This window comes from Globicephala melas, chromosome 1 (assembly GCF_963455315.2).
Source record: "Globicephala melas chromosome 1, mGloMel1.2, whole genome shotgun sequence".
NCBI lineage: Eukaryota > Metazoa > Chordata > Mammalia > Artiodactyla > Delphinidae > Globicephala > Globicephala melas.
In genome coordinates, this window is record NC_083314.1 from 58,080,105 (window position 1) to 58,103,189 (window position 23,085).

A 23,085-nucleotide genomic window follows, 5' to 3' on the forward strand; every position below is an offset into this window, starting at 1 on the left:
CATCCAGATAGCGTCACTATCTAGCATAGTGTCTGGCACTTAGAAGATGTTCAGTAGCTATGTATTGATTAATGCAAGCTCCAAGAGCTTCTCATCAAACACTTTGCTTATATGTTTTTTCAATTTTGTTAGTTGCTTTGATGAAGTAAGTCTTCTAATCACTGTCAGACAGAGAGAGGCAACACATTTCTATATTTGAGTAGAGAATCAAGAAGAGACAGTAAAGGCTTCTAGTGTCCTTCTGAAAAGCATCTACAAACGGACTCAAGTTATCAAGAGGGAAAGGAAAATCATTCCTCTTCGGAGGTGTGCTCCAAGGCACTCGTGAACCTTGCATTCTTTACCGATACATCTTTGTTCTTTACCAATACGTCTTCATAATTATTGTCTGTAATGGCTTCCTTATCATTCTTGGTTTCTTTAATCCCCATAGGACTGCCTGTCAGGTCCTTGGGAAGGTTATAATTATAAAGAGGCTTCAATTTTTTGATGTAGATTAAGTTAAACAGTCTTCGGAAGCTTTGTTTAATATTTGAGGAGGTCAGTCTATGGGCTGTTTCCATAAAAATTTTGTTTGTTATTTTTGCAAACTCCCTGATCACAGGATCTTCATCCCCAAGCACTGGGTCAATAGCTGTAACAGCAGAAAGGCCATTAATTCAAGGCATCACTCTCATAGTCTGAGAAGCTCTAACCCTAAATAGCCTCACCACCTTTCACAAAAGCCCCCCTCCCCCAATTTTTGTTACTTTGACAAATAGCATCCAGGAAGTTTTTTATCCTCTGTCCTCACCAGACCTCATTAAAAGAAAAAAGGAAATATTCACTAAGTGTATACTGAGTGCCTGTTCTGTGCTGAGCATTCTGGTAGACAGCATAAACATATATTCATGAAGAGGTTCAGTATTGCTCATAATAATGAAAAAAGTGGAATCAGTCTAAATGTTCATCAATATGAAAGTGCTTAAAAATTAGAGATATCATAAAGTGAAGTAGCACATACATATTAACATGATGATGTAGACCCATATTTCTTGGCATGAAAAGATGTTTCTGACACATGAGTAAGTGAAAAAGTTATAAAACAGTTATGATAGTTTTAAAAATAAATAGGTAATAGTTTATATTCTTTAAAAATATCTGCAATAAGATATATACCAAAATACTAATATCATTATATTCATATGTTGAGCTTGTGGGAAGTTATTATTTTCTTTCTTAATAAAAAGAAATAGAGAAGGAAAAAAGGACAGATTTAGAAAAGAGAGAAAAAGTAGAAGGAACAGAAGGAGAAGGAAGAGCGAAAGAAGAAAAATATTCTGAGTGACATGGAGGGAGTGCTTAGTATTTAGCCGGCAGTCAATAAATATGAATGGATAAAAAAGGAAGATAATGATGTGTCAATGTAGATTCATCAACTGTAACAAAGGTACCACTCTGCTGGGGGATGTTGGTAACTGGGGGAGGCTCTGCATGTGTGGGGGCAGGAGGTATACAGGAAACCTCTGTATCTTCCACTCAATATTTCTATTAATGTAAAATTGCTCTAAAATATAAAGTCTATTACCAAAAAAAGGGAAGGAAGGCAGCCACCTTATTTTCTGCCTCCCCTGTTTGTAATTCTGATCCTGAAGGGGAAATAGGCAGAGGCTAAGAGAGATGCTGAAGATCCAAACATTTTGAAAGAATAAACATTACCCTTCTTTAATTTCTTCTGGTGCAAGTGTACATTGCTCTCCACTAAAATGTAAATCCTCTGAGGGAAGGGACTTTGCTTTGTCTGCTGCTGTATATCCTGCAGATAGAATAGTGCTGTCACATAGTAGATGCTGGAAGAATGTTTGTTGAATGGATTAATGAGTGAATGAATTCTTAACTCTCTGTAGTTCCTAAGGACTCTAGGATAATAGTTAGGTCTCAACTAATGAGAGGGACAGATGGAGAGATTGAAACAGAGAGAGAAAGAATAAAAAATAAAGAAGATGTCCCTTAACCCAGTCCTTCCACTGATTTCCCCTTAACTGCCTAGCTACCTCTACCACCCTCTTCCCATCCCTGGCATCACTATAGAGCTCAGATATAAACTGAATCACAAACAGTGAAGTTATTTAGGCCTATACATAAAGATTTCATTATAACTTCAACACTTACCCTCAAGCATGACTTGAATTTCATCTCTGAGCAGTAAATGGCCACCCAATTTTGCCAAGTACCCTATGCACAAAGTAAAATTAAAGTTACTCCAAAATACGTTATGAAAATGCATCATCTGATATTATCTGGCTACCTTCATTGCTTTCTTCAAAGCAAAGCATCTCTAGATTATCCTTGAATCATCTTTTAGTGCTTTCAAATAATGATTAATAAAATTCTTTATTGAGATATCCATGTGTTTATAAATGTGCAGAAATCATAATTGTACAGCTCAATAAATGACCACATGGTGAATACGTCTAGCTACCACCTAGGTCATTAAATAGAATATTACTATTTTCCTAGGAGCCTCCCTCATGCCCTTTGCAGCCTCCTCCTTCACCTTTCAGAATACATTCTTTTGCTCAACGTTATATTGTATGATTCATCCATGTTTTTAAACATAGCAATAGGTCATTCATTTCCATTGCTACATGACAGAGGTTGGCAAAGTTCTCTTGAAACACAGCCATGCTTATTGGCTCATTTGCTTATGGATTATCTACGGCTGCTTTCACCCTCCAACAGCAGGGTTGCATCGTTGCGACAGAGACCATATGGTACTCAAAGCCTGAAATATTTACTATCTGGTTCTTTACAGAAAGAATTTGCAGAATGCTTTTATATGATATTCCATCGTATTAATGCAGCACTTTTTAGCCATCCTGCTTATGATGGACAATGTGTTGTTTCCAATTTTGGGCTGTTATGAATAATGATGTTATTGTGGGCATTCTTGTACATGAATTTTTGCGTAGATTTGTGTGCATTGCTGTTTGGTATATAGCTAGGAGTGGACTTATTGGCTAATGGATGTGCTTATGTTCACCTTTAATCATTACTGCAGAACAGTTTCCAAGGTGGTTGTACCAATTTTCACTCTTACATTTCCATTGCTGTACATCCTCTCTAACACTTGAAATTGTTAGTCTTTTACCTTTCAGTCAGTCTCATGGGTTTGGTGGTATTATTTTTGTATATTTATTGGCCACTTGGATATTTCTTTTTTTTTTTTTTGCAGTACGTGGGCCTCTCACTGTTGTGGCCTCTCCCATTGCAGAGCACAGGCTCCGGACGTGCAGGCTCAGCGGCCATGGCTCACGGGCCCAGCCGCTCCGTGGCATGCGGGATATTCCCAGACCGGGGCACGAATCCGTGTCCCCTGCATTGGCAGGCGGACTCTCAACCACTGAGCCACCAGGGAAGCCCTGGATATTTCTTTAGTGAAATGTCTGTTCAAGTAAGTCACTTGTTTTTATATTGAGGTGTTTTTAAATTATTTATTCTTAGGCATTTTAAATTCTGGATACTAATCTCTTAGAATATTACACCCATTACAAATATCTTCTCCTACTCCAGGGCTAAACTTTTCCATTTGTATTGTTTTTTTGGTTTTTTTTTTTGATGAACAGAAGTCCCTAATTTTAATGTAGTCCAATTTATGGTTAGTGAATTTTGGAGTCCTGATAGGGAATCTTTGCTGTCTGAAGGTCATAAAGATATTCTCCCATATTTACTTCTGGAAACTTTATTGTTTTACCTTTTCACATTTTTGGATTGCAAGCCCAACTGGAATTATATGGCATAAAATAGGGGTTGAGATTACTTACCTATGAAATTAATCGAGCACCATTAAGAGAAAAAAAACAAAGTCCTTTCCCTAATGCTTTGCAGGGTCATTTATATCGTGAATTTTGCAGGGATCAGTGTCTTGACTCCATTCTAACATTGTGCCACTTCCATAGTACCTTAATGTAAAATGGGTCTTGATATCCAGTAGTATAAGTTCTTCAACTTTGTGATTCTTCTTCAGATTATCTTGGCTATTCTCAAATCTTTAAATTTTCATGTAAAAATTAGAATCAACTTCTCAAATTTCACACACACACACACACACACACACACACACACACACACACACACACACACACACACACACACACACACACACCCCAAAACCTCTGGTGAAATTTTGTTTGGGGTTGTATTGAATATACTGAACAGTCTGGGGAGAGTTGACATTGTTACAATACTTAATTCTTTAATCCATAAACATGATATATCACTCTATTTAAGTCTTCTTAAAAACTTCTCAACATTTTCTAGTTTTTTTGTGTATCAGTCTTGTACATCTTTCCTTAGTTTTATTTTGAGGTATTTGATGAATTTTGGTACAATGCATTAGGCATCAAAAAATCGATTTTCTAGTTGTTTATTGATAGTGTGTAGAAACCCAATTGATCTTTGTATATTGATATTGTATATAGAAAACTTGCTAAATTTATTTAATTCCAATAGTTTTTCTGAATTCTTTCCAGTGTTCTAAATACTCAATTATTTATCTGCAAATTTTGGAAGTTCTATTTTCTTTTTTCCAGACTTATACATTTTATTTCTTGTTATTACCTTATTTTAGTTTTGGAAAATTTTTGGTCATTATCTCTTCAACTATTTATTTTGTCTCATTCTTTCCCCACTATCCTTATGGAATGCATATGTTAGACCTTGTAACCATATCTCATATTATTATGCTCTGTTCATATTTTCCATTTTTAACTCTTTGAGCTTTGATCTTGAGGCTGAATATTTTATTCTGACATTTCTAATTCTCTTTATCTCTTTTCAGTTCTTTCTAGTCTGCTGCTAATTTTACCCATTGAGTTCTGCATTCCATCTCATTATTTAATCTTTTGAACATACTAATCATATTTATTTTAAAGTTCCTATCTGATAAATTTCAATAATTGCATATACTAGATTGTTTCTATTTTTTTTCCTTGTAATTAAAAAAAATCTAAACCTCTGGTTATTTTTGATTAAATCTCAGCTATTGTGTATACAATTTTGTGTAGATACTTTTAGGCTCTGGGCAATTTATCTTCTCCCAGAGAGGATTTATTTTTGCTTTTTTGGCAGGCAGTTAGGCTAGAGGTATATCCCCTTAATCCAACCAGGGAGTTAGATATTCAAAGGTTCAGTAATTTTAAGAGCTGGCCTATTTTTAGTTGACTCTCACTCTTAGGGTAGAGACATCAGGGATCCCAGCTGAAAACTTGGGGGTATTTACCAGAGTTCCTCCTCATTGTCAGTCCACTCCAAGTTTTATTCCTCCAGCTCTGTGAGACAGCTAAAATTTCTGCACAGTTTATCAGCCTCCCAGATACCCTTTTTGCATTTAGAATTGATCTATAAATTTATAAAAGAAAATCTATAAAGGAAAATAATCCCCAAATCTCAGGCCTACTTCTTTTGGTTTTTCTACTTTCTCTTCACTGCCTTTATAAAAGCTCTTACATGTTTTCAATAGATTTAAGAAATATTTTTATTGCTGTTCTTATTATCCTCATTTTCCATGTGATAAAATAAAAGTTCATAGAGATTAAGTAACTTGGTGAAGGTCACACGGCTAGTGGGTGTTCATTCTGAGATTTCAATGGAAACGTATCTACTCTCACCAATATTTCACACTGCCTCTGCTTCAGTCAAAATAGTGACCACAGAAATCACAATAATACATTATTTTCATAATACAATTTACAGATAGTAAAGCTCAAGATATTCTTATTGACAGGTGGAACATGGACTTAAAAATTTAAGAATAGGGCTTCCCTGGTGGCGCAGTGGTTGAGAGTCCGCCTGCCGATGCAGGGGACACAGGTTCGTGCCCCGGTCCGGGAAGATCCCACATGCCACGGAGTGGCTGGGCCCGTGAGCCATGGCTGCTGAGCCTGCGCGTCGGAGCCTGTGCTCCGCAACGGGAGAGGCCACAACAGTGAGAGGCCCGCGTAGAAAAAAAAAAAAAAAATTTAAGAATAATGTTTAAAAACAAAGCCCTGTGTTGTGGAGGTATCCTTAATTGGCATACTTTTGCTTAAGTTTGTAAATCAATGCAATTCCTTTCAGAATTAGGTGGCAGGTACAAATAATGAATGAAAATTTCTTATGCTAGAGAGTACTAATTTCCCCTGTTTGTCAAATTACTTCTTTATCTTTAGTTCTCTTACTAAAACTACCAATTTTTAGCTGGACACGTGGCCATCTAGCAGATGACTAGACTTTTAAGACTTCTTTGCAGCTAGGTATGGCCACATCTATGTTCCGGGCTAATGATCATTTAGCAGAAGTTACAGTTGCTCTTTAAAGAGATGCCTGTGACCTCTTGATATTTTCCCCTTTCCAATTGAAGTGGTTGCAGGAGATGGAGGAAACATCTTGGACCTGATGTAGGAAACTGTGTGATGAGAATACTAGAGCAACAGAAGAGCTGACACTAGTCTACGTATACTTGGATTGTTAAATGAGAGAGAAATAAGCTACTATTTTGTTTAAGCCGTAATTATATTTGGGTCTTTCTTATACTGTAGGAACTTCAGAAATACAACATTAGCACCAAAGGAGCAAAACAGGTGGTAAAATTAGGCAAAAACAACTGAAAATTAAATGACTCTACTGAAATGGTGTTTTTGAAAGTTACAAATGAACTTTCAAATAGAATTTGATGTTTTGAAAGTTTTGAAACACGGCAGACTAACCACAATGCCAACAAGGTGCACGTAGAAGAATACAGTTAGTAGTGGTGGGGAGCGTGGGGACAGGAACTACAAGCTCCATCCACAAGCAGTCAGCTCTGCTCAGTTGCTACCAGGCAGAAATGCAGGTTCAGTGTAGCCTTATCTCCTCCCCCATCAAATAATTGGAAATACAGATACTTATGCGAAAACTCTTAAATTTGGCAATTGTGACACACTGCTAGCTGTCAATCTAATATCATTGTCCCCTTCTTGCCCAACAAAAAAAGTGCCAAGCAGCTCTTGCAAATGATGGTGGCATTGTGACAGTTCTGGTCATTGGGAGGTATAAGATGAATCACTGGTTGGGATTTTGAAGAAAGCCTTGTAAAATTAGGTTGACCCAGAGACACCTTTTGCCCTTTACGTTTTTCTTTCTCCTTGGTGTAACACTGCGAAAATACTGAGGGTAATCAGAAAACACAAATAAGGATACAAGTCACATGCTAAGGATGATGGTATTATAAAGCCAATGATGCAATGAATATCTACATGCACACATCACTTCTCATATGTGACTATATCAGAGGATAAATTCTCTTGAGAAGAGATTATTAAGTCAAAAGAATATGCATTTCACATTTGGATGGAAATTACCAAACTGCTGAGATTGTAGTAATTTACACTCTGACCAGTAATGTAAGTGTTTGCCTACTTCCTGCAACCTGGACAAAACTATGTAGTATAATCATTTTTGTTCTTTGTCAGTTTGATGGATGGAAGCACTTTATCAATTCAATTTGCATCACTTTTTGGATGAGGCTGTGAAAATTTTATGTATATGAGCCAAGTAATTTTCTTCATGTACTTTGTCCATTTTCCTAGTGGGTTGTTTGGCTTTTCTTACAGATTTGTAAGGATTCTTTAGACAGTAAGAATTCATGCACCCTTTATATGTGATAAGTGCCATAAATATTTTATTACAGTTTGGCTTTTGACTTTGTTTATAGTGGTTTTGCCTTGCAAAAATATTTGTTTTTACATAGTTTGTCAATCTTTTATGATTTTTACTTTTACTTAGAATGATCTTACCTACCCCATGATTATAAAGCAAATTCTTCTACACTATTTTATCTAATCTTATTTATTATTATGGTTTTATTTTTAGCATTTGAGCCTTTGACCATCTGGAATTTATTTAGTGTAAAGAGTGGGATAGGAATAAAATAATTTTAAAAATTCCAGATGGCTCACCATGTGTCCCCAAACCATTTAAGGAATATTCCATATTTTCATCACTATTACTTAAAGCCAGTGATTCACTGTAAAATATTGCATGTTTTGGCAGTTATTTCTAGATGGTATTTTGTTCCATTTGTCTATCTATTCATTCCATGTGATTTTAATTACTGTAGCTATATTAATATCTGATAAGGTTAGTCCTTTCTAATTCTTTTTTGGTTAGAACTTCCTGGATATTCTTGCATGGTAACTTTTCTATATTAATTTTAAAATTAGGATGTCAATTTTGAAAAAAAAAAGCCCTATTGATATTTCAACGGGCATCTTATTCCATGTATAGATTAATTTAGGAAAGGACTGACACATTTACAATTTTGATTCTTTCCTAAAATATGGTTTATACCTTTCAATTTATTTAAAATTTTTTTGTGTCTTTCAGTAATGTTTGCAGGTTTTCTTCATAGAAATACTGCATACATTTTAAAGTTTCTTTTTAGATCTTCCTTCCTTCCATCTATTCAATACATGACTTCATACACCTAGAATTGATTTTTGTGTAGGGTGTCAGGTAGGAATTTGTGTGTGTGTGTGTGTGTGTGTGTATGTGTGTGTGTGTGTGTATTCCCATTGTCCTAGCACCTTTTATTAGACAGCCCATCATTTCTGATCTGATATATACTACCAGTTCTGATCTTTTATATTAGGTGTTTGTATATGTGTGGATCTGTTTCTAGGCTTTCTATTACAGTTTCACAGTTCTTGTCTTTCCTTGAGTGAGTAACGGATTGTCTAAAATTTGTTAGTTATATCTTCTTATGTTGGTCTTTTGCTCTTCCATATACATTTAGAATCAACTTGTCAAGATCTATGAAATTATCTGTTGGTATTTTTTATTATAACTGGATTGAACTTATTGATCAGTATTTCTCAGTAGGGGCTCTGGGGTTTCTAGATGGGATAATTCGTGACTAACACTGTTACAATTATTACTGAATATTAAGCATACTCCTGTAACATTAAATGCATTAATGGACATTAAATGCTATACCAACCTGAAAGCAAGCTGGCAAGGGAGATTGGGAGATGTAGACCATAGAGGTCAGTTTTTGAGGCATAGAGAAATGTAAAACATAGTGAAGAATGGATTGGGAGCTGGAAGTCCTACAGTTAAGCAGATACTGTATGTCCTTATGCGATAGTTTATCCATTCCTTCTTTAGTTGGCTGAATTCCATCCATCAATGATTTCTTCAAGAAGGATTCATGGTAATGAACTTATGCTGAGTTTTTATGTTTTAGAAATGTTTTCTTATTATTTTTATAGTTGGATATAATTTTGATAAGTATAAAATTCTTCAGTCATAATTTTTTTCTACTTAGGATTTATAGGCTCTATTCTACTACATTTTAGAGTTGAATACTGAAGTGGAGAAATCTAATGCCACATTTATTTATTTTGTAACGTATAGGTGACTTTTTTTTTGCTCAACGGCACGATGAATTCTTTAACTCTGAAGTTCCATAACTTTGTTAGGAAATGTCTTAATGTTTCATTCTGTATAAAACATTTCTTGAACAATTTTTACCATCAGTATATTTAATCAAATTTTTTTTAGTTCTTAAATTCTATCTTTGAATACTTTTTTCTGTCTAATTGTTCATTTTTCTTCATGGATATTATCTATGCATATTTGCATTTCTTTCATCTATCTTCTATATCTATCACTGCTCCCTAATTTTTCAAACTGTTTCTTGTTGGTTTATATTTTATTTTGCTAACATTTTTCAACCCTTTCCTCCTTGTTCCTTACTGGGTTATCAACAATATATATTTGCTCTTCCATTGGCTGCAATGAAGTTTTTTGCAATGGTTATATATTTTTTCTTACACTTTCCATCATGCTTTGAAAGCTTCTTTTACTTTTTGAAATTCTCTATTTTGCCATATATTTTCTTGAACATATTAATCAGTTTTTAAAACATATATCTCACATCTATGTCAGATAACTTTAGTATCTGGCTCTCCTGATGTTCTCCTTCCATTGTCTATTTTTTAAAAAAATTTTTATTGGAGTATAGTTGATTTACAGTGTTGTGTTAGTTTTAGGTATACAGCAAATCTCCTCCTAGAGTAATGAAAATAAAACAAAAATAAACAAATGGGGTCTAATTAAACTTAAAAGCTTTTCCACAGCAAAGGAAACCATAAACAAAGCAAAAAGACAACCCTCAGAATGTGAGAAAATATTTGCAGAGGAAGCAACCAACAAGGGATTAATCTCCAAAATATACAAACAGCTCATGAAGCTCAATATCAAAAAAACAAACAACCCAATCAAAAAATGGGCAGAAGATCTAAATAGACATTTCACCAAAGAAGACATACAGATGGCCAAAAAGCACAAAGCACATGAAAAGATGCTCAACATCACTAATTATTAGAGAAATGCAAAGCTTACTCTTCATGTCTTCCCGATATCCCATTATATATTCCCTGTGTGCTTATATCATTAGATTTTTATTTTAAAAAGTTTTGGATTCATGAATATATTTACCATGATTTTCAACTACTCTGTAGAAACATTTTCTAAAATTTGATTTTCTTCTTTGTGGGAAGTCTGTGGAAATTTCCAGTGTAGAATTCAGAATAGCATGAATTCTTTATGGTTTGAAATAAAGTTCTTATAATACAGGGTTCTCTGTGTGTGTGTGTTCCTCTACTCCACTCTGATCAACACAGATCATGAACTGTAGTGCTGATCGTAATACAACTTGTCTTCTACCCTGACTAATGACAGACTTTTCTGTACAAGAATAATGTGACTAAGTATTTCCTCATTCCTTGGGGCCCCAGCTATTCGAGGATGCCAAATGGGGTCAAGGGAAGATCCCACGACCAAGTTGGGAATTCAGTTCCTATCATTCCAAATAAAGGATTATTAGTTTTGATCTTCATGGCGAGAATCTAGGCGGAAAAAAATGATTGGTCAGGTTTGTCCAAGGTCAAAAATTATAGTTGTTTTCTTTTAGAATCTTCCTGCACTCCCACAACTTTACATTTTCTTCTTCAAACTTTATTGGATTTGGTAGCTCTTCCTCATCTGTTGTAGTCTGTGGTTATAGATGTTCATGTTTTGTTGAAGATGGCATTTAAAAAATACATTATTCTTATTCTTTGGGGGGTGATTTTTAAGCAGTGAAGGAAAACTGTAGTGGTTTGCCACCATCTAAAATTTTGAAATTCATCCTGTTGGATGTACTTTGTATGATAATTTAATCACACAGCTATACCCACTGTGTATTACAAAGTAGAACTCTATACTCATGATATATTTTAACTTCTGTTCATCTTAGATATCACCATGAAAAGTACTATCATAAAGAAAGAAAATTTGTAATTTTTTCAAGGAAAATTTCTAGCTGCTTACCCCATTCTTTACCTTTTAAGACAAATTAGGAAATTAGAATTGAATTTTACTTACCTATTAAAATAACTGATCCTCTTCTCAGATATGTTCTGGAACTCCTCAGGAATCCTAAGGTATCAGCTATCAAATCTATAACATATTTCTGATGAGAAATAAGCTGAGAATAAAAAAGGAAAAAAAATTCTCTCACTTATTGAAAGAGCACATTTGCTCTCTCCAGAGAGGCTTTCAGGGAAAAGAACTTGGTTGCTTATACCAAATCAGGGCCAGTTTAAAACTCGGGGGTTTCTGCGTATGAACGTTATTCTTTTGCTTGCAGGCATTATTCAGCTTATTACATGATATCCAAAGTTTGGGTTTCCAACTTTTGCTTAACATCCTTCCATCCCCATTTGTCTATCGTTGCAGTTTATGCTGGTTTTCAGAGAACCAGCTCATTCAGCCATGGAAAAGAAATTCCAGCTTTTCTTTTGGTGATCTGAAATGTTGCTACCTTTACACTGCTCAAAGTAGGTAGGTTGGAGGAAGAAACGATAGATGGAAAATGTTGAGGAAAAGAGAGTGGAAATTTTTAATTTTCTCTTGTCTCAAGTTCTAGCTATAATTGTTCATTTATCTTTTCTTTATATTCCTTGCTCATCATGCTTTTCATCACTTTGGATATCCTTTAAAGTTCCTCCTATAACTCTTGTGGTAGTAAACCCTGAGGGATCACTTACAAGATTGTTACAGATGTTGAGCACTACCAGCTCAAAACTGTAATGTTCATCCTTGAGCAAATATGATGTTGCCCATTTTAATTCTGAGGCACAGATTTCTAATGTATATTTACATGCCTGTGAAGTAGAAAAAGGTCAGTAAAAATCTATTCATCTGGTGTTACATAAAGCACTGCGATTCTCAGCAAAACTAAGAAAAACAAAATCACAGGACTTACTTTAACTACTCTTGCCTCTGTATCTTCCAGAAACAGAATCAGAGGCACCAAGCCTCCGAAAACCACATCATTCAGCATCCACGTGTACTGACTCATGTCCCTGAGTAACTCACCAAAGTGTCGAATGGCCATACTCCGAATGCCTCCATTACTCTGAAATATGCACACAGAAAAGACCTCATTTGAGGATATTTATATATATGCACACACACTATATACTATATATACTATGTATACTTATATACACTATATAGTATATATATTTATACGTATATATACTATATATGATGTGTCTATATGTATATATATAATTTTTTTTTTTTTTTTTTTTTGCGGTACGCGGGCCTCTCACTGCTGTGGCCTCTCCTGTTGCAGAGCACAGGCTCCGGATGCACAGACCCAGCGGCCATGGCTCACGGGCCCAGCCGCTCCGCGGCATGTGGGATCTTCCCGGACCAGGGCATGAACCCTTGTCCCCTGCATTGGCAGGCGGACTCTCAACCACTGCGCCACCAGGGAAGCCCGTATATATATAATTATTATCATTTATTTTTAGAAAAGATTCAGTTTGGGTCTAAGAAGTCTAAGGGTCTAAGAAGATTCACTTTGGGTCTAAGCTTGTCTTTTGATTTTAAAATAAGACTTGCTTACCAAAATTCAGATTACCTTAAAGAAAATCCCCTGTGAAAAGTGAGTTTCTTAAATTTAGGAAGATAGTATTTAATAACATCCTAAAATTATAACATGTAAAAATCTATATAACTTGGAGATGATTTCTATAATACTTAGGGTAATGTGACCATGATGTCTTCAAATGCTGGAGGACTTTGCAGAATTGCCAGTGAATACCAATGCAAGTTCTTTGCATAATGGCATAGTACTAGGTTTCCAAGGGCTTACTTATGCCAAATAGGAAGGTGATTGGATTATAAAGATTCTAGAAGAGAAAAATTTCAAGTCAGAGGAAGAGGTTAATTTTTTAAAATATAATATCACCTTCAGTTTTTAAAAAAAGTTTATGATTCCATTTTGAAAATAATTCTTTACATGAGCATGCCAACTACTTATTAGCCGTGTGAACTTGGCCAAATATTCATTTCAGTTTTCCTCAGTTTCCTTATATGTAAACTGGATAATAGCAATAGAGTTTGTTAGAGGATTATGTGAAATTGTCCATGTAAATCCCTTAAAATAGTGCCTGGTACATAGTAAACGCTCAATACATTTTAGCCACTATTATTATTACTATTCTTATCATTATGTCCTTATGAAAATATTTTCTGCCACTGTTTCCTTTTTCTATAGTTTAATAATATTGGGCCTTTCTTCAATGAAATCTGCAGAACTAAGAAGTTACACATTTTGGCAAGATAATTTACTATGAAATAATTCTCTGGTTCACAAACACTCATCAAAGGAATCTTTAAAAACAAATAGATTTCCCATAGCATACCAAAATGTTCTTGTTTATTAAAATACTATATTACTGTCATCCAACTTTTCTGGAACACGTTTACCATAAAAAATGAGAATTTTCAAAATGTACAACTTTCTGATGAAATACTTTCTAATTAAAGTTTTCTATGAAAATACCATATTCATTTGGGGCATTACACATGTCAACTCTAATACCCATAATATGCCTGCTATTCACTCTCTTTTACAGATGATGCACTAAGAGACTGAACCACCTGCTCAAGATTTCACAGCTAGTCAGTGGCAGCACAGGGATTTGAGCCTAGGAAGTCCAGATTCAGGGTTAACAAACACAGCCACTAAACTATAATTCCTCTTTCATCTAAGAACAGAGGCTACATTTTGATTCTCTTTTCCTATGGGCAGACTTTTCCAGGTTCTCATAGTGTAGTTTAAAAACAAACAAACATAGAGCTTACTTGATTAATATTATTATCTCTGGAAAAAAAAAGGTAGCTCTGCACAAAATGACTGCCTTTTGTTGACTTATTCTGGGATGTAATAGCATTGCCTTACCTGGGGCTTCAGCTTAATGATAAAACCTAATGATCTCATATATCTATGTAACTCACATGATCCATCAGAGAACAGTAGCTGCAAGCAATTCTGGTACACAGGGAGGAGTAGGTCACCTTGTCCAGTTTGCCTAAAAGTCTTCGAAGGGTCATCAAGGCCCGAATTACAACAGTCTTGTCTTGGGAAAGGAAGGCATCCAGGATGGCTATTAATAAGCTGCAGACATTTTCTATCTATATGTAAAAGGAAGAAAATGGTGGGATTTAAGAACTAGAAGGAGACTTGAGGTAGCTTTGGTACACACACCTCTGAGTTTGGGCAGTATGCAGTGATGTGCTGGAGCTAGCTTACAAGAGTCAATTGCCAAATTGTCAAAAATTTTGCAAGCTGATCATTAAAAGTCACTATTAAAAATTAAATTTTATAAATTTAGAAATAAAAACAATGGTAATAAATACTGAAGACTCATCACTTCCCGTTCTTTTGCTACATTTTGCTCTTTTATGCCTTTGAGGTTATTTACATGTAGTGTATCTGTATGGTGGGGATATTAAATAATGATGCACTACTGTGCATCTCCTCCCAAATCCATGTCTACTGATGTCCCTTTGATAGATTGAAATCATCCATAGTGGGAGTTTTTACACCAGAGAAATTGGTCTTATTTTCACAGAGCTGCTTGTTTAAACATTTACCAACACACCACTGGCAGTATAACCTCGAAACTAGGTGACAATGACCTGTTTGGACATGAGAGCCACTGAGCTGCTGAGCTAGGTCATGGGCATCAATTGCAGATCAGAGACAAGCAGAATATCAGGCAATTAAAGCATGAAAAGGAGACACAAAAGGAGTGAAAGAAAGGCTGGAAAGAAAGGAAGTAAAAGAAATAAATAATATTTGCCAAAATAACAGCCAGAGGACACTTGTGTCTGGCTGGAGTCTTTACCAATAGATAGTACGTGAAACCTCAAAACAGATCCCTCTCCACTGTTTCTCTCCCACTTTCCTAGACAACTTTGTTACGTTGTTAATCGCATTGGTAAGAGGACTAGACAAGGCAATAAATAACTTTCTGTTCACAATACATCCTATTGACTTGTATGATTTACCTAAAGCAAATAAACTATGGCTCATTTCGTTCTAAATGCAAAATGAGTGCCCACTGACAGGCTTTAAGCTTTCAGAGACTATGCTTAATGGATATACTAGGATTTATTATTAAATTTATTATTAAATCAGTAATAATTTATGGAATATCTACAGTCTCAGCGTTGTGCAGGCTACTTTGAAATTTACAAAAGAATTACAACACATAGGTGTATGCATTGACACACTCTTCCTGGAAGGCAAGAAGTATTCACATGACTTAGTGGGAAATGATACAGGGCAGTAGTTCTCAAGTTCAACCTGCATTAGAATTACCTGGAGGACTTTTGAAAACATAGATTGGTGGGCACAACCCCCAGGATTTCTGATTCCATAGGCCTGTGATAGGGCCTGACAGTGTGCTTTTTTTTTTTTTTTTGTGGTACGTGGGCCTCCCACTGTTGTGGCCTCTCCCGTTGCGGAGCACAGGCTCCAGACGCACAGGCTCAGCGGCCATGGCTCACAGGCCCAGCCGCTCCGCGGCATATGGGATCTTCCCATACCGGGGCACGAACCCGTGCCCCCTGCATCGGCAGGTGGACTCTCAACCACTGCGCCACCAGGGAAGTCCGACAGTGTGCATTTTTAACAAATTTCCAAAAGACTCTGATGCTGTTGGTTCAAGAGTCATAGGTAGAGAGCCATAAATATGAAATACTATATAAGCAAGTGCTTATAGTTGGTGTGGCCCTGAAAGGGTTGAGGCTGCTAGAGACCAGAATATCCAGTGAAGTTCGACTTGAGCTGATCATTGGAAAATAAGAAAAATGTGAATGGGTGAAGGAGGAAAGTGGTATAAAGGAAGAAAAAGCTTGAGCGAGTGCTCTGAGACAGGAAATTAATGTGTATGCACGTGTGTATGTTGGAGTGGAAAATAACGTATGTGTGGTTTAGAGTGTAACAAGAGTGTTCATGTAGAGCAATGCTGATAAATTCTGAGTGTAATGAGCGATTTTCTGGGAAAAATATAAATAAGGTGATAAAGCCAATAAATTGACTTAACGCATCCTTTCCATTCAACCCAGTTTCCTTATTGATAAAACACTCAGCTTTGATATTGTGTTAGTGATGTATAAACTAAAAAATAATCAATGTTTTGTCAGTAAGGATACTGAGTTCTACCAAATCTCAGATTATGAGTTCGATGGTGCTGGCAGACACAGATCACACACACACATACCTCGTTGATAACCGGTGCCATGCTGGCAATCTTCTGAAGGCTCAGTTTGCTAACTGCAGGATCAGAGTCATTGACCCAGTTTCTGAAGAGAACCAAAAATTCTTCTGGGAATGGGTCCTTGAAGAAATTATTGAGAAGCTAAAAGAAAACAATTAAGTTCATAGGCAGAGTAATGGCCAGGCATTGTTCTTGCTTCAGTCATAAAAATCAAGACATTTTCAGTAAAACAAACACAAATCACACTAAAACTCTAAATACTTACACATATTTTTACATATATTTCTGTGCCCATAGAGGGAAGGAGAAGTAGCAGATGGAATAGGAAATACATGCTTTGTTTTATATATATGATGAAAGAAATTTTCACATGTGGAATAACAGAGTTTACGTTAACTTTTTACACTTTTATGTTGCCTCATCTTTCTCTTACCTGGAAAACCTTGGTGCCTAATAGCATTAATATGTTTACTTATTCGTTTTCTACCATATAATGCATATACTAGTCTTAAAATTATGATATCAACACATATAACATCAATAAACCTCCTGAGGAAAAATAAATATTTCTTTACAGATTTTTTTTGTCCTTGCAATTTATCTCACTAAGGATGTACAAAGCAGAGTGTTCATGTATTACTTGATCTTTCACAAATCTGTGGGGTGTGTATATGTGTGTATGTGTGTGTGTGTGTGAGTGTGTGTGAGAGAGAGAGAGAGAGAGAGAGAAGCATACAATTCACAGAGAAAGACACTAAGATCATAATAGTTAAATAGGTAAAGGAAAGATCAGGTTGTTCATAATATGGAACTTTAATTTATAAATAATATTTTAAAAATGTTCAAATCTCTTTAAACAATAAGTACAAATCAAATCACCCCACAGGACATCACATCTGCCTCACACATTGGAAAGCTTGTTTATGGTGGTGAGAGTGCCGTGGGGTAAGCAGACCCACGAGCTGTGTGGGGAGCTCTGATTGGCACTGCTTTCCAGATAGCGGTTTGGCATTAAAAATCCTTAGCCTTGAGAATGTTTATACCCTTTGGTTATTATTTCAGATTCTTGGAATCTATTATAAGAAAATAATCGAAAATACCAAAAGAAAGAAGATTTAGGCACAAAGATGTAAACTTGATTACTATTTATATCAGTAGAACTTGATTGCTATTTATATCAGTAGAAAACTAGAAATAACAAATATATATAAATAAATGGCATAGGCATTGGTAATACTATCTTAGGTATCACTGGCTGATAAGACCAAAATAAGGTAAAATGCATAGATTGTGTGTTCAGAACAACAAAAGGCCAAGGGACCTCACAGTTGAACTGGAAAGTTGACGATTGCCCAGAATTTCTAAACAGAGAAAAGTGGTGGGAGAGTGTGGTCATTGCTGAGTTCCTGGAAAGACAGGCATGCCAATCTCCAGTAGCAGGAAGCATTACATTCATGATGAGAGAGGCAACTAGGTTTCCATCTAGGTATATTAATGATGCTTACATAAATCTTATGTAGTTTGTAAATTTCTTTTAAATGTAGCATTTTATGGAAGGGATTTTGTATCTCATGTTTAGACCTGTTTGGTGTTTGTACATACTTAAAGGGTAGTACAATAAAAATAATGAGTCACATAATAAAATAATGAGAGGTTCAAATGGATTAAGCAAGTTAGAAAAATACTGATTTGCTACTGCAATGTTAAGTTAAACTAATTCATGTATCCTTGTGAAAGCTTTGGAAGTATATAGTAGGGCTTCCCTGGTGGCGCAGGGGTTGAGGGTCCGCCTGCCGATGCAGGGGACACGGGTTCGTGCCCCGGTCTGGGAAGATACCACATGCCGCGTAGCGGCTGGGCCCGTGTGTCATGGCCGCTGAGCCTGCGCGTCCGGAACCTGTGCTCCGCAACGGGAGAGGCCACAACAGTGAGAGGCCCGCGTACCGCAAAAAAAAAGGAAGAAAAAACGAAGTATATAGTATACTGTATGGGTATGCCTTTTATAGTTTATTAACTATTTTGACATGAAGTTTGAAATGTAAAACTTTTGGGAATATTTGGCATCGTACCTTAGATCAATACTTCCTTATTATATATTACTTTTATGGAAAATTAGATTTGACTCAGATAATTTCAATTTATAGAACTTTTTACATGCCTTTTGTAAGCAAAAGTACTGCCTCAATTTGCTTAACTCTGGTATGGCATTCCAATATTTGATGTAATATTCATATACAAAGTAATATAGTTCTATATCTTCATGTTACCCAGTTATTTAGCCCATTCCTTTTTTCCCCTAGGCAGTCTGAAGTATCGTTTAGACACTAGATGTTACCTACCACCTTTAGTAAACTTAATTATCCCTATATACTTTAAGAAGCTTGTAAAGAAATATGAACTAGGACTACAAAAATACTTAGTTTGTGCAAATCCGCACCCCCTAGGAAACTACAAAGGCCAACTCCTGAAACAGTCTAAAGGGACAACCCTCTCATAAATCTATCTTCGCCTTACGCCCCTCAGCTTCAGATATCTGTTACTGTCTTAACTTTTGGTAAGAATCAATATTTGGAGAGGGAGACAAAACATTAGAGAGTTGATTTAAGTTTGGATAAGGAAAGGGAATGAGAACTTGGTTGTTCACAGTCTCGTAATAAAACTCACTTCAGTGAGGAATATTATTGTGATGACGTTGTCTTCTGGCCTTCTAGGACCTTCCACTGAGAGCTTATAGAGATAATGCAAGGTGTCTGGAAACTGTGGAAAGTTATAGTCACTGAGAGTTCTGTAAAGAAGAATAAAGCACTGAATTAGCAAAGAAGATGAAAACACTTTCTGCATCAGCAAATGCTAATGGTAGAAAAGAGGGAAACATTATCCTCATATTTTGTATCACCAGATAAAAAGAAAGATATTCTTGAATATTCCTTAATCCAAGGTAAACTGCGGGCTCAGTATGAGTTCTACGCAGACTCTGTGGATAAAAGTCCTCTTCTATTATACTTTCCCAAATTTGTCTCATTGGGTACAGGTTTTTATCAGACCTCTTTAAAGTGGGAGCACATGTCTGATGCCTGCAGAGAAGGAATCAGTTAACAACAGAGGAAGGAAAAAGCAGATTCACCTCTAGTTCTCCATATCTGTTCTGTGGAGGGAGAATAATTTGGTGTCTACATCACTAGGTAAGAGAGCAAGGCAAGGAAAAGTAAAACCCCCCAAAATAAGTGAAAAAGTAGAAGTCAAATGGCAATTCAGATCATTAGGAGAGATTTGGAAGTTGGAGTGGCTATTGACTGTGTTCCCACAGTGGCTTAGTCGAAGAAAGATGAAACAGGTGGGAAAGAGACAGAGAACATTTCTCAATGCCCCTGTTCTTACTTGGCAACAAGGTAGACTCCATGATGGTGAAACAGTGCTTGGGAAAACTGGTTCCAACAATTCTTTCTCTTTAGAGCAATATCCACTTGTTGCAGTCCAGAACAATTCAGCAGAACTCTCAGTGCATCTCGAGCATAGCTAAGGTCCCAAAGAAGAGGAGAGTCATCACCTGCAAGTGGCCTTCACATAACTAGATACAAGTGATTATTTGCCTTTTCATTCTATGTTGGGCAGGATGCCAGTTTTGGGAAAGGGGGGTGTTTCAAAGGAAAAGACCATTAAATGCTCTTAATCTCCCCTGATTAACAGGACATGGGATGTGGCGTTAAACTGAAATTGTAGCATGTAAAATCTAGGATTAATCATAGAGCAGCTTATTAGTTTATTAAAAGCTTGTTAGCAAAAGATGTTAAGTGATGTGAAGACATGCTAAAGGTGCCTGTTGATTGTCTTCTTTGAATGCTTTAAATAAATAGAATACATTCTTATCTACTTGGGATGATTTGGTGTCTGTCTGCTTGAAAGACAGAGAGTGGATTAAATATCTTAATGGGATTGTGTTTTAGAGTCCTGCCTGACTTAGAAGTCCACACCAGATGAGGGCAAATAGCAGAAAGTTGGGTCCTGATTTCCCTGGAGAGCAGGGAAGCTTACTGTAATCTCTTGGGCAAAAGAGAAGAGCTGAACCTTACCTTATGTGGACAGAATGACTGCATGCTATCATAAGCCCATACATCACATCACCAACCGCAAAATAAATTTACAGTTCACAAAGCACATTTGTGCACATTATTATTATTATTTTTTTAACATCTTTATTGGGGTATAATTGCTTTACAATGGTGTGTTAGTTTCTGCTTTATAACAAAGTGAATCAGTTATACATACACATATGTTCCCATATCTCTTCCCTCTTGCGTCTCCCTCCCTCCCACCCTCCCTATCCCACCCCTCCAAGCTGTCACAAAGCACCAAGCCAATATCCCTATGCCATGTGGCTGCTTCCAACTAGCTATCTACCTTACTACGTTTGTTAGTGTGTATATGTCCATGACTCTCTCTCGCCCTGTCACAGCTCACCCTTCTCCCTCTCCATAACCTCAAGTCCGTTCTCTAGGAGGTCTGCGTCTTTATTCCTGCCTTACCCCTAGGTTCTTCATGACATTTTTTTTTCTTAAATTCCATATATATGTGTTAGCATACGGTATTTGTCTTTTTCTTTCTGACTTACTTCACTCTGTATGACAGACTCTAGGTCTATCCACCTCATTACAAATAGCTCAATTTCGTTTCTTTTTATGGCTGAGTAATATTCCATTGTATATATGTGCCACATCTTCTTTATCCATTCATCCGATGATGGGCACTTAGGTTGTTTCCATCTCCAGGCTATTGTAAATAGAGCTGCAATGAACATTTTGGTACATGACTCTTTTTGAATTTCGGTTTCTCAGGGTATATGCCCAGTAGTGGGATTGCTGGGTCATATGGTAGTTCTATTTGTAGCTTTTTAAGGAACCTCCATACTGTTCTCCATAGTGGCTGAACCAATTCACATTCCCACCAGCAGTGCAAGAGTGTTCCCTTTTCTCCACACCCTCTCCAGCATTTATTGTTTCTAGATTTTTTGATGATGGCCATTCTGACTGGTGTGAGATGATATCTCATTGTAGTTTTGATTTGCATTTCTCTAATGATTAATGATGTTGAGCATTCTTTCATGTGTTTGTTGGCAGTCTGTATATCTTCTTTGAAGAACTGTCTATTTAGGTCTTCTGCCCATTTTTGGATTGGGTTGTTTGTTTTTTGTTATTGAGCTGCATGAGCTGCTTGTAAATTTTGGAGATTAATCCTTTGTCGGTTACTTCATTTGCAAATATTTTCTCCCATTCTGAGGGTTGTCTTTTGGTCTTGTTTATGGTTTCCTTTGCTGTGCAAAAGCTTTGAAGTTTCATTAGGTCCCATTTGTTTATTTTTGTTTTTATTTCCGTTTCTCTAGGAGGTGGGTCAGAAAGGATCTTGCTGTGATTTATGTCATAGAGTGTTCTGCCTATGTTTTCCTCTAAGAGTTTGATAGTTTCTGGCCTTATATTTAGGTCTTTAATCCATTTTGAGCTTATTTTTGTGTATGGTGTTAGGGAGTGATCTAATCTCATACTTTTACATGTACCTGTCCAGTTTTCCCAGCACCACTTATTGAAGAGGCTGTCCTTTCTCCACTGTACATTCCTGCCACCTTTATCAAAGATAAGGTGTCCATATGTGCATGGGTTTATCTCTGGGCTTTCTATCCTGTTCCATTGATCTATCTTTCTGTTTTTGTGCCAGTACCATACCGTCTTGATAACTGTAGCTTTGTAGTATAGTCTGAAGTCAGGGAGCCTGATTCCTCCAGTTCCTTTTTTCGTTCTCAAGATTGCTTTGGCTATTCGGGGTCTTTTGTGTTTCCATACAAATTGTGAAATTTTTTGTTCTAGTTCTGTGAAAAATGCCAGTGGTAGTTTGATAGGGATTGCATTGAATCTATAGATTGCTTTGGGTAGTAGAGTCATTTTCACAATGTTGATTCTTCCAATCCAAGAACATGGTATATCTCTCCATCTATTTGTATCATCTTTAATTTCTTTCATCAGTGTCTTATAATTTTCTGCATACAGGTCTTTTGTCTCCTTAGGTAGGTTTATTCCTAGATATTTTATTCTTTTTGTTGCAGTGGTAAATGGGAGTATTTTCTTGATTTCACTTTCAGATTTTTCATCATTAGTATATAGGAATGCCAGAGATTTCTGTGCATTAATTTTGTATCCTGCCACTTTACCAAATTCATTGATTAGCTCTAGTAGTTTTCTGGTAGCATCTTTAGGATTCTCTATGTATAGGATCATGTCATCTGCAAACAGTGACAGCTTTACTTCTTCTTTTCCGATTTGGATTCCTTTTATTTCCTTTTCTTCTCTGATTGCTGTGGCTAAAACTTCCAAAACTATGTTGAATAAGAGTGGTGAGAGTGGGCAACCTTGTCTTGTTCCTGATCTTAGTGGAAATGCTTTCAGTTTTTCACCATTGAGGATGATGTTTGCTG

At 36.3% G+C, this 23,085-nt stretch overlaps 1 protein-coding gene across 1 annotated transcript in view; it reads right to left on the reverse strand.

Moving 5' to 3' along the window:
• Positions 1-290: 290 nt before the first annotated feature.
• MROH9 (maestro heat like repeat family member 9) overlaps positions 291-23,085 on the reverse strand; it is a 97,691-nt gene continuing 74,896 nt past the window's right edge. Inside the window, exons 13-21 of the mRNA XM_030875618.1 lie at positions 20,004-20,141; positions 19,290-19,410; positions 16,629-16,766; positions 14,356-14,532; positions 12,308-12,460; positions 12,090-12,206; positions 11,425-11,527; positions 2,152-2,214; positions 291-634 (exon numbers count right to left, since the gene is read on the reverse strand). Coding sequence (XP_030731478.1) covers positions 291-634; positions 2,152-2,214; positions 11,425-11,527; positions 12,090-12,206; positions 12,308-12,460; positions 14,356-14,532; positions 16,629-16,766; positions 19,290-19,410; positions 20,004-20,141 — 1,354 coding nt within the window. The remainder of the gene's footprint in view (positions 635-2,151; positions 2,215-11,424; positions 11,528-12,089; positions 12,207-12,307; positions 12,461-14,355; positions 14,533-16,628; positions 16,767-19,289; positions 19,411-20,003; positions 20,142-23,085) is intronic.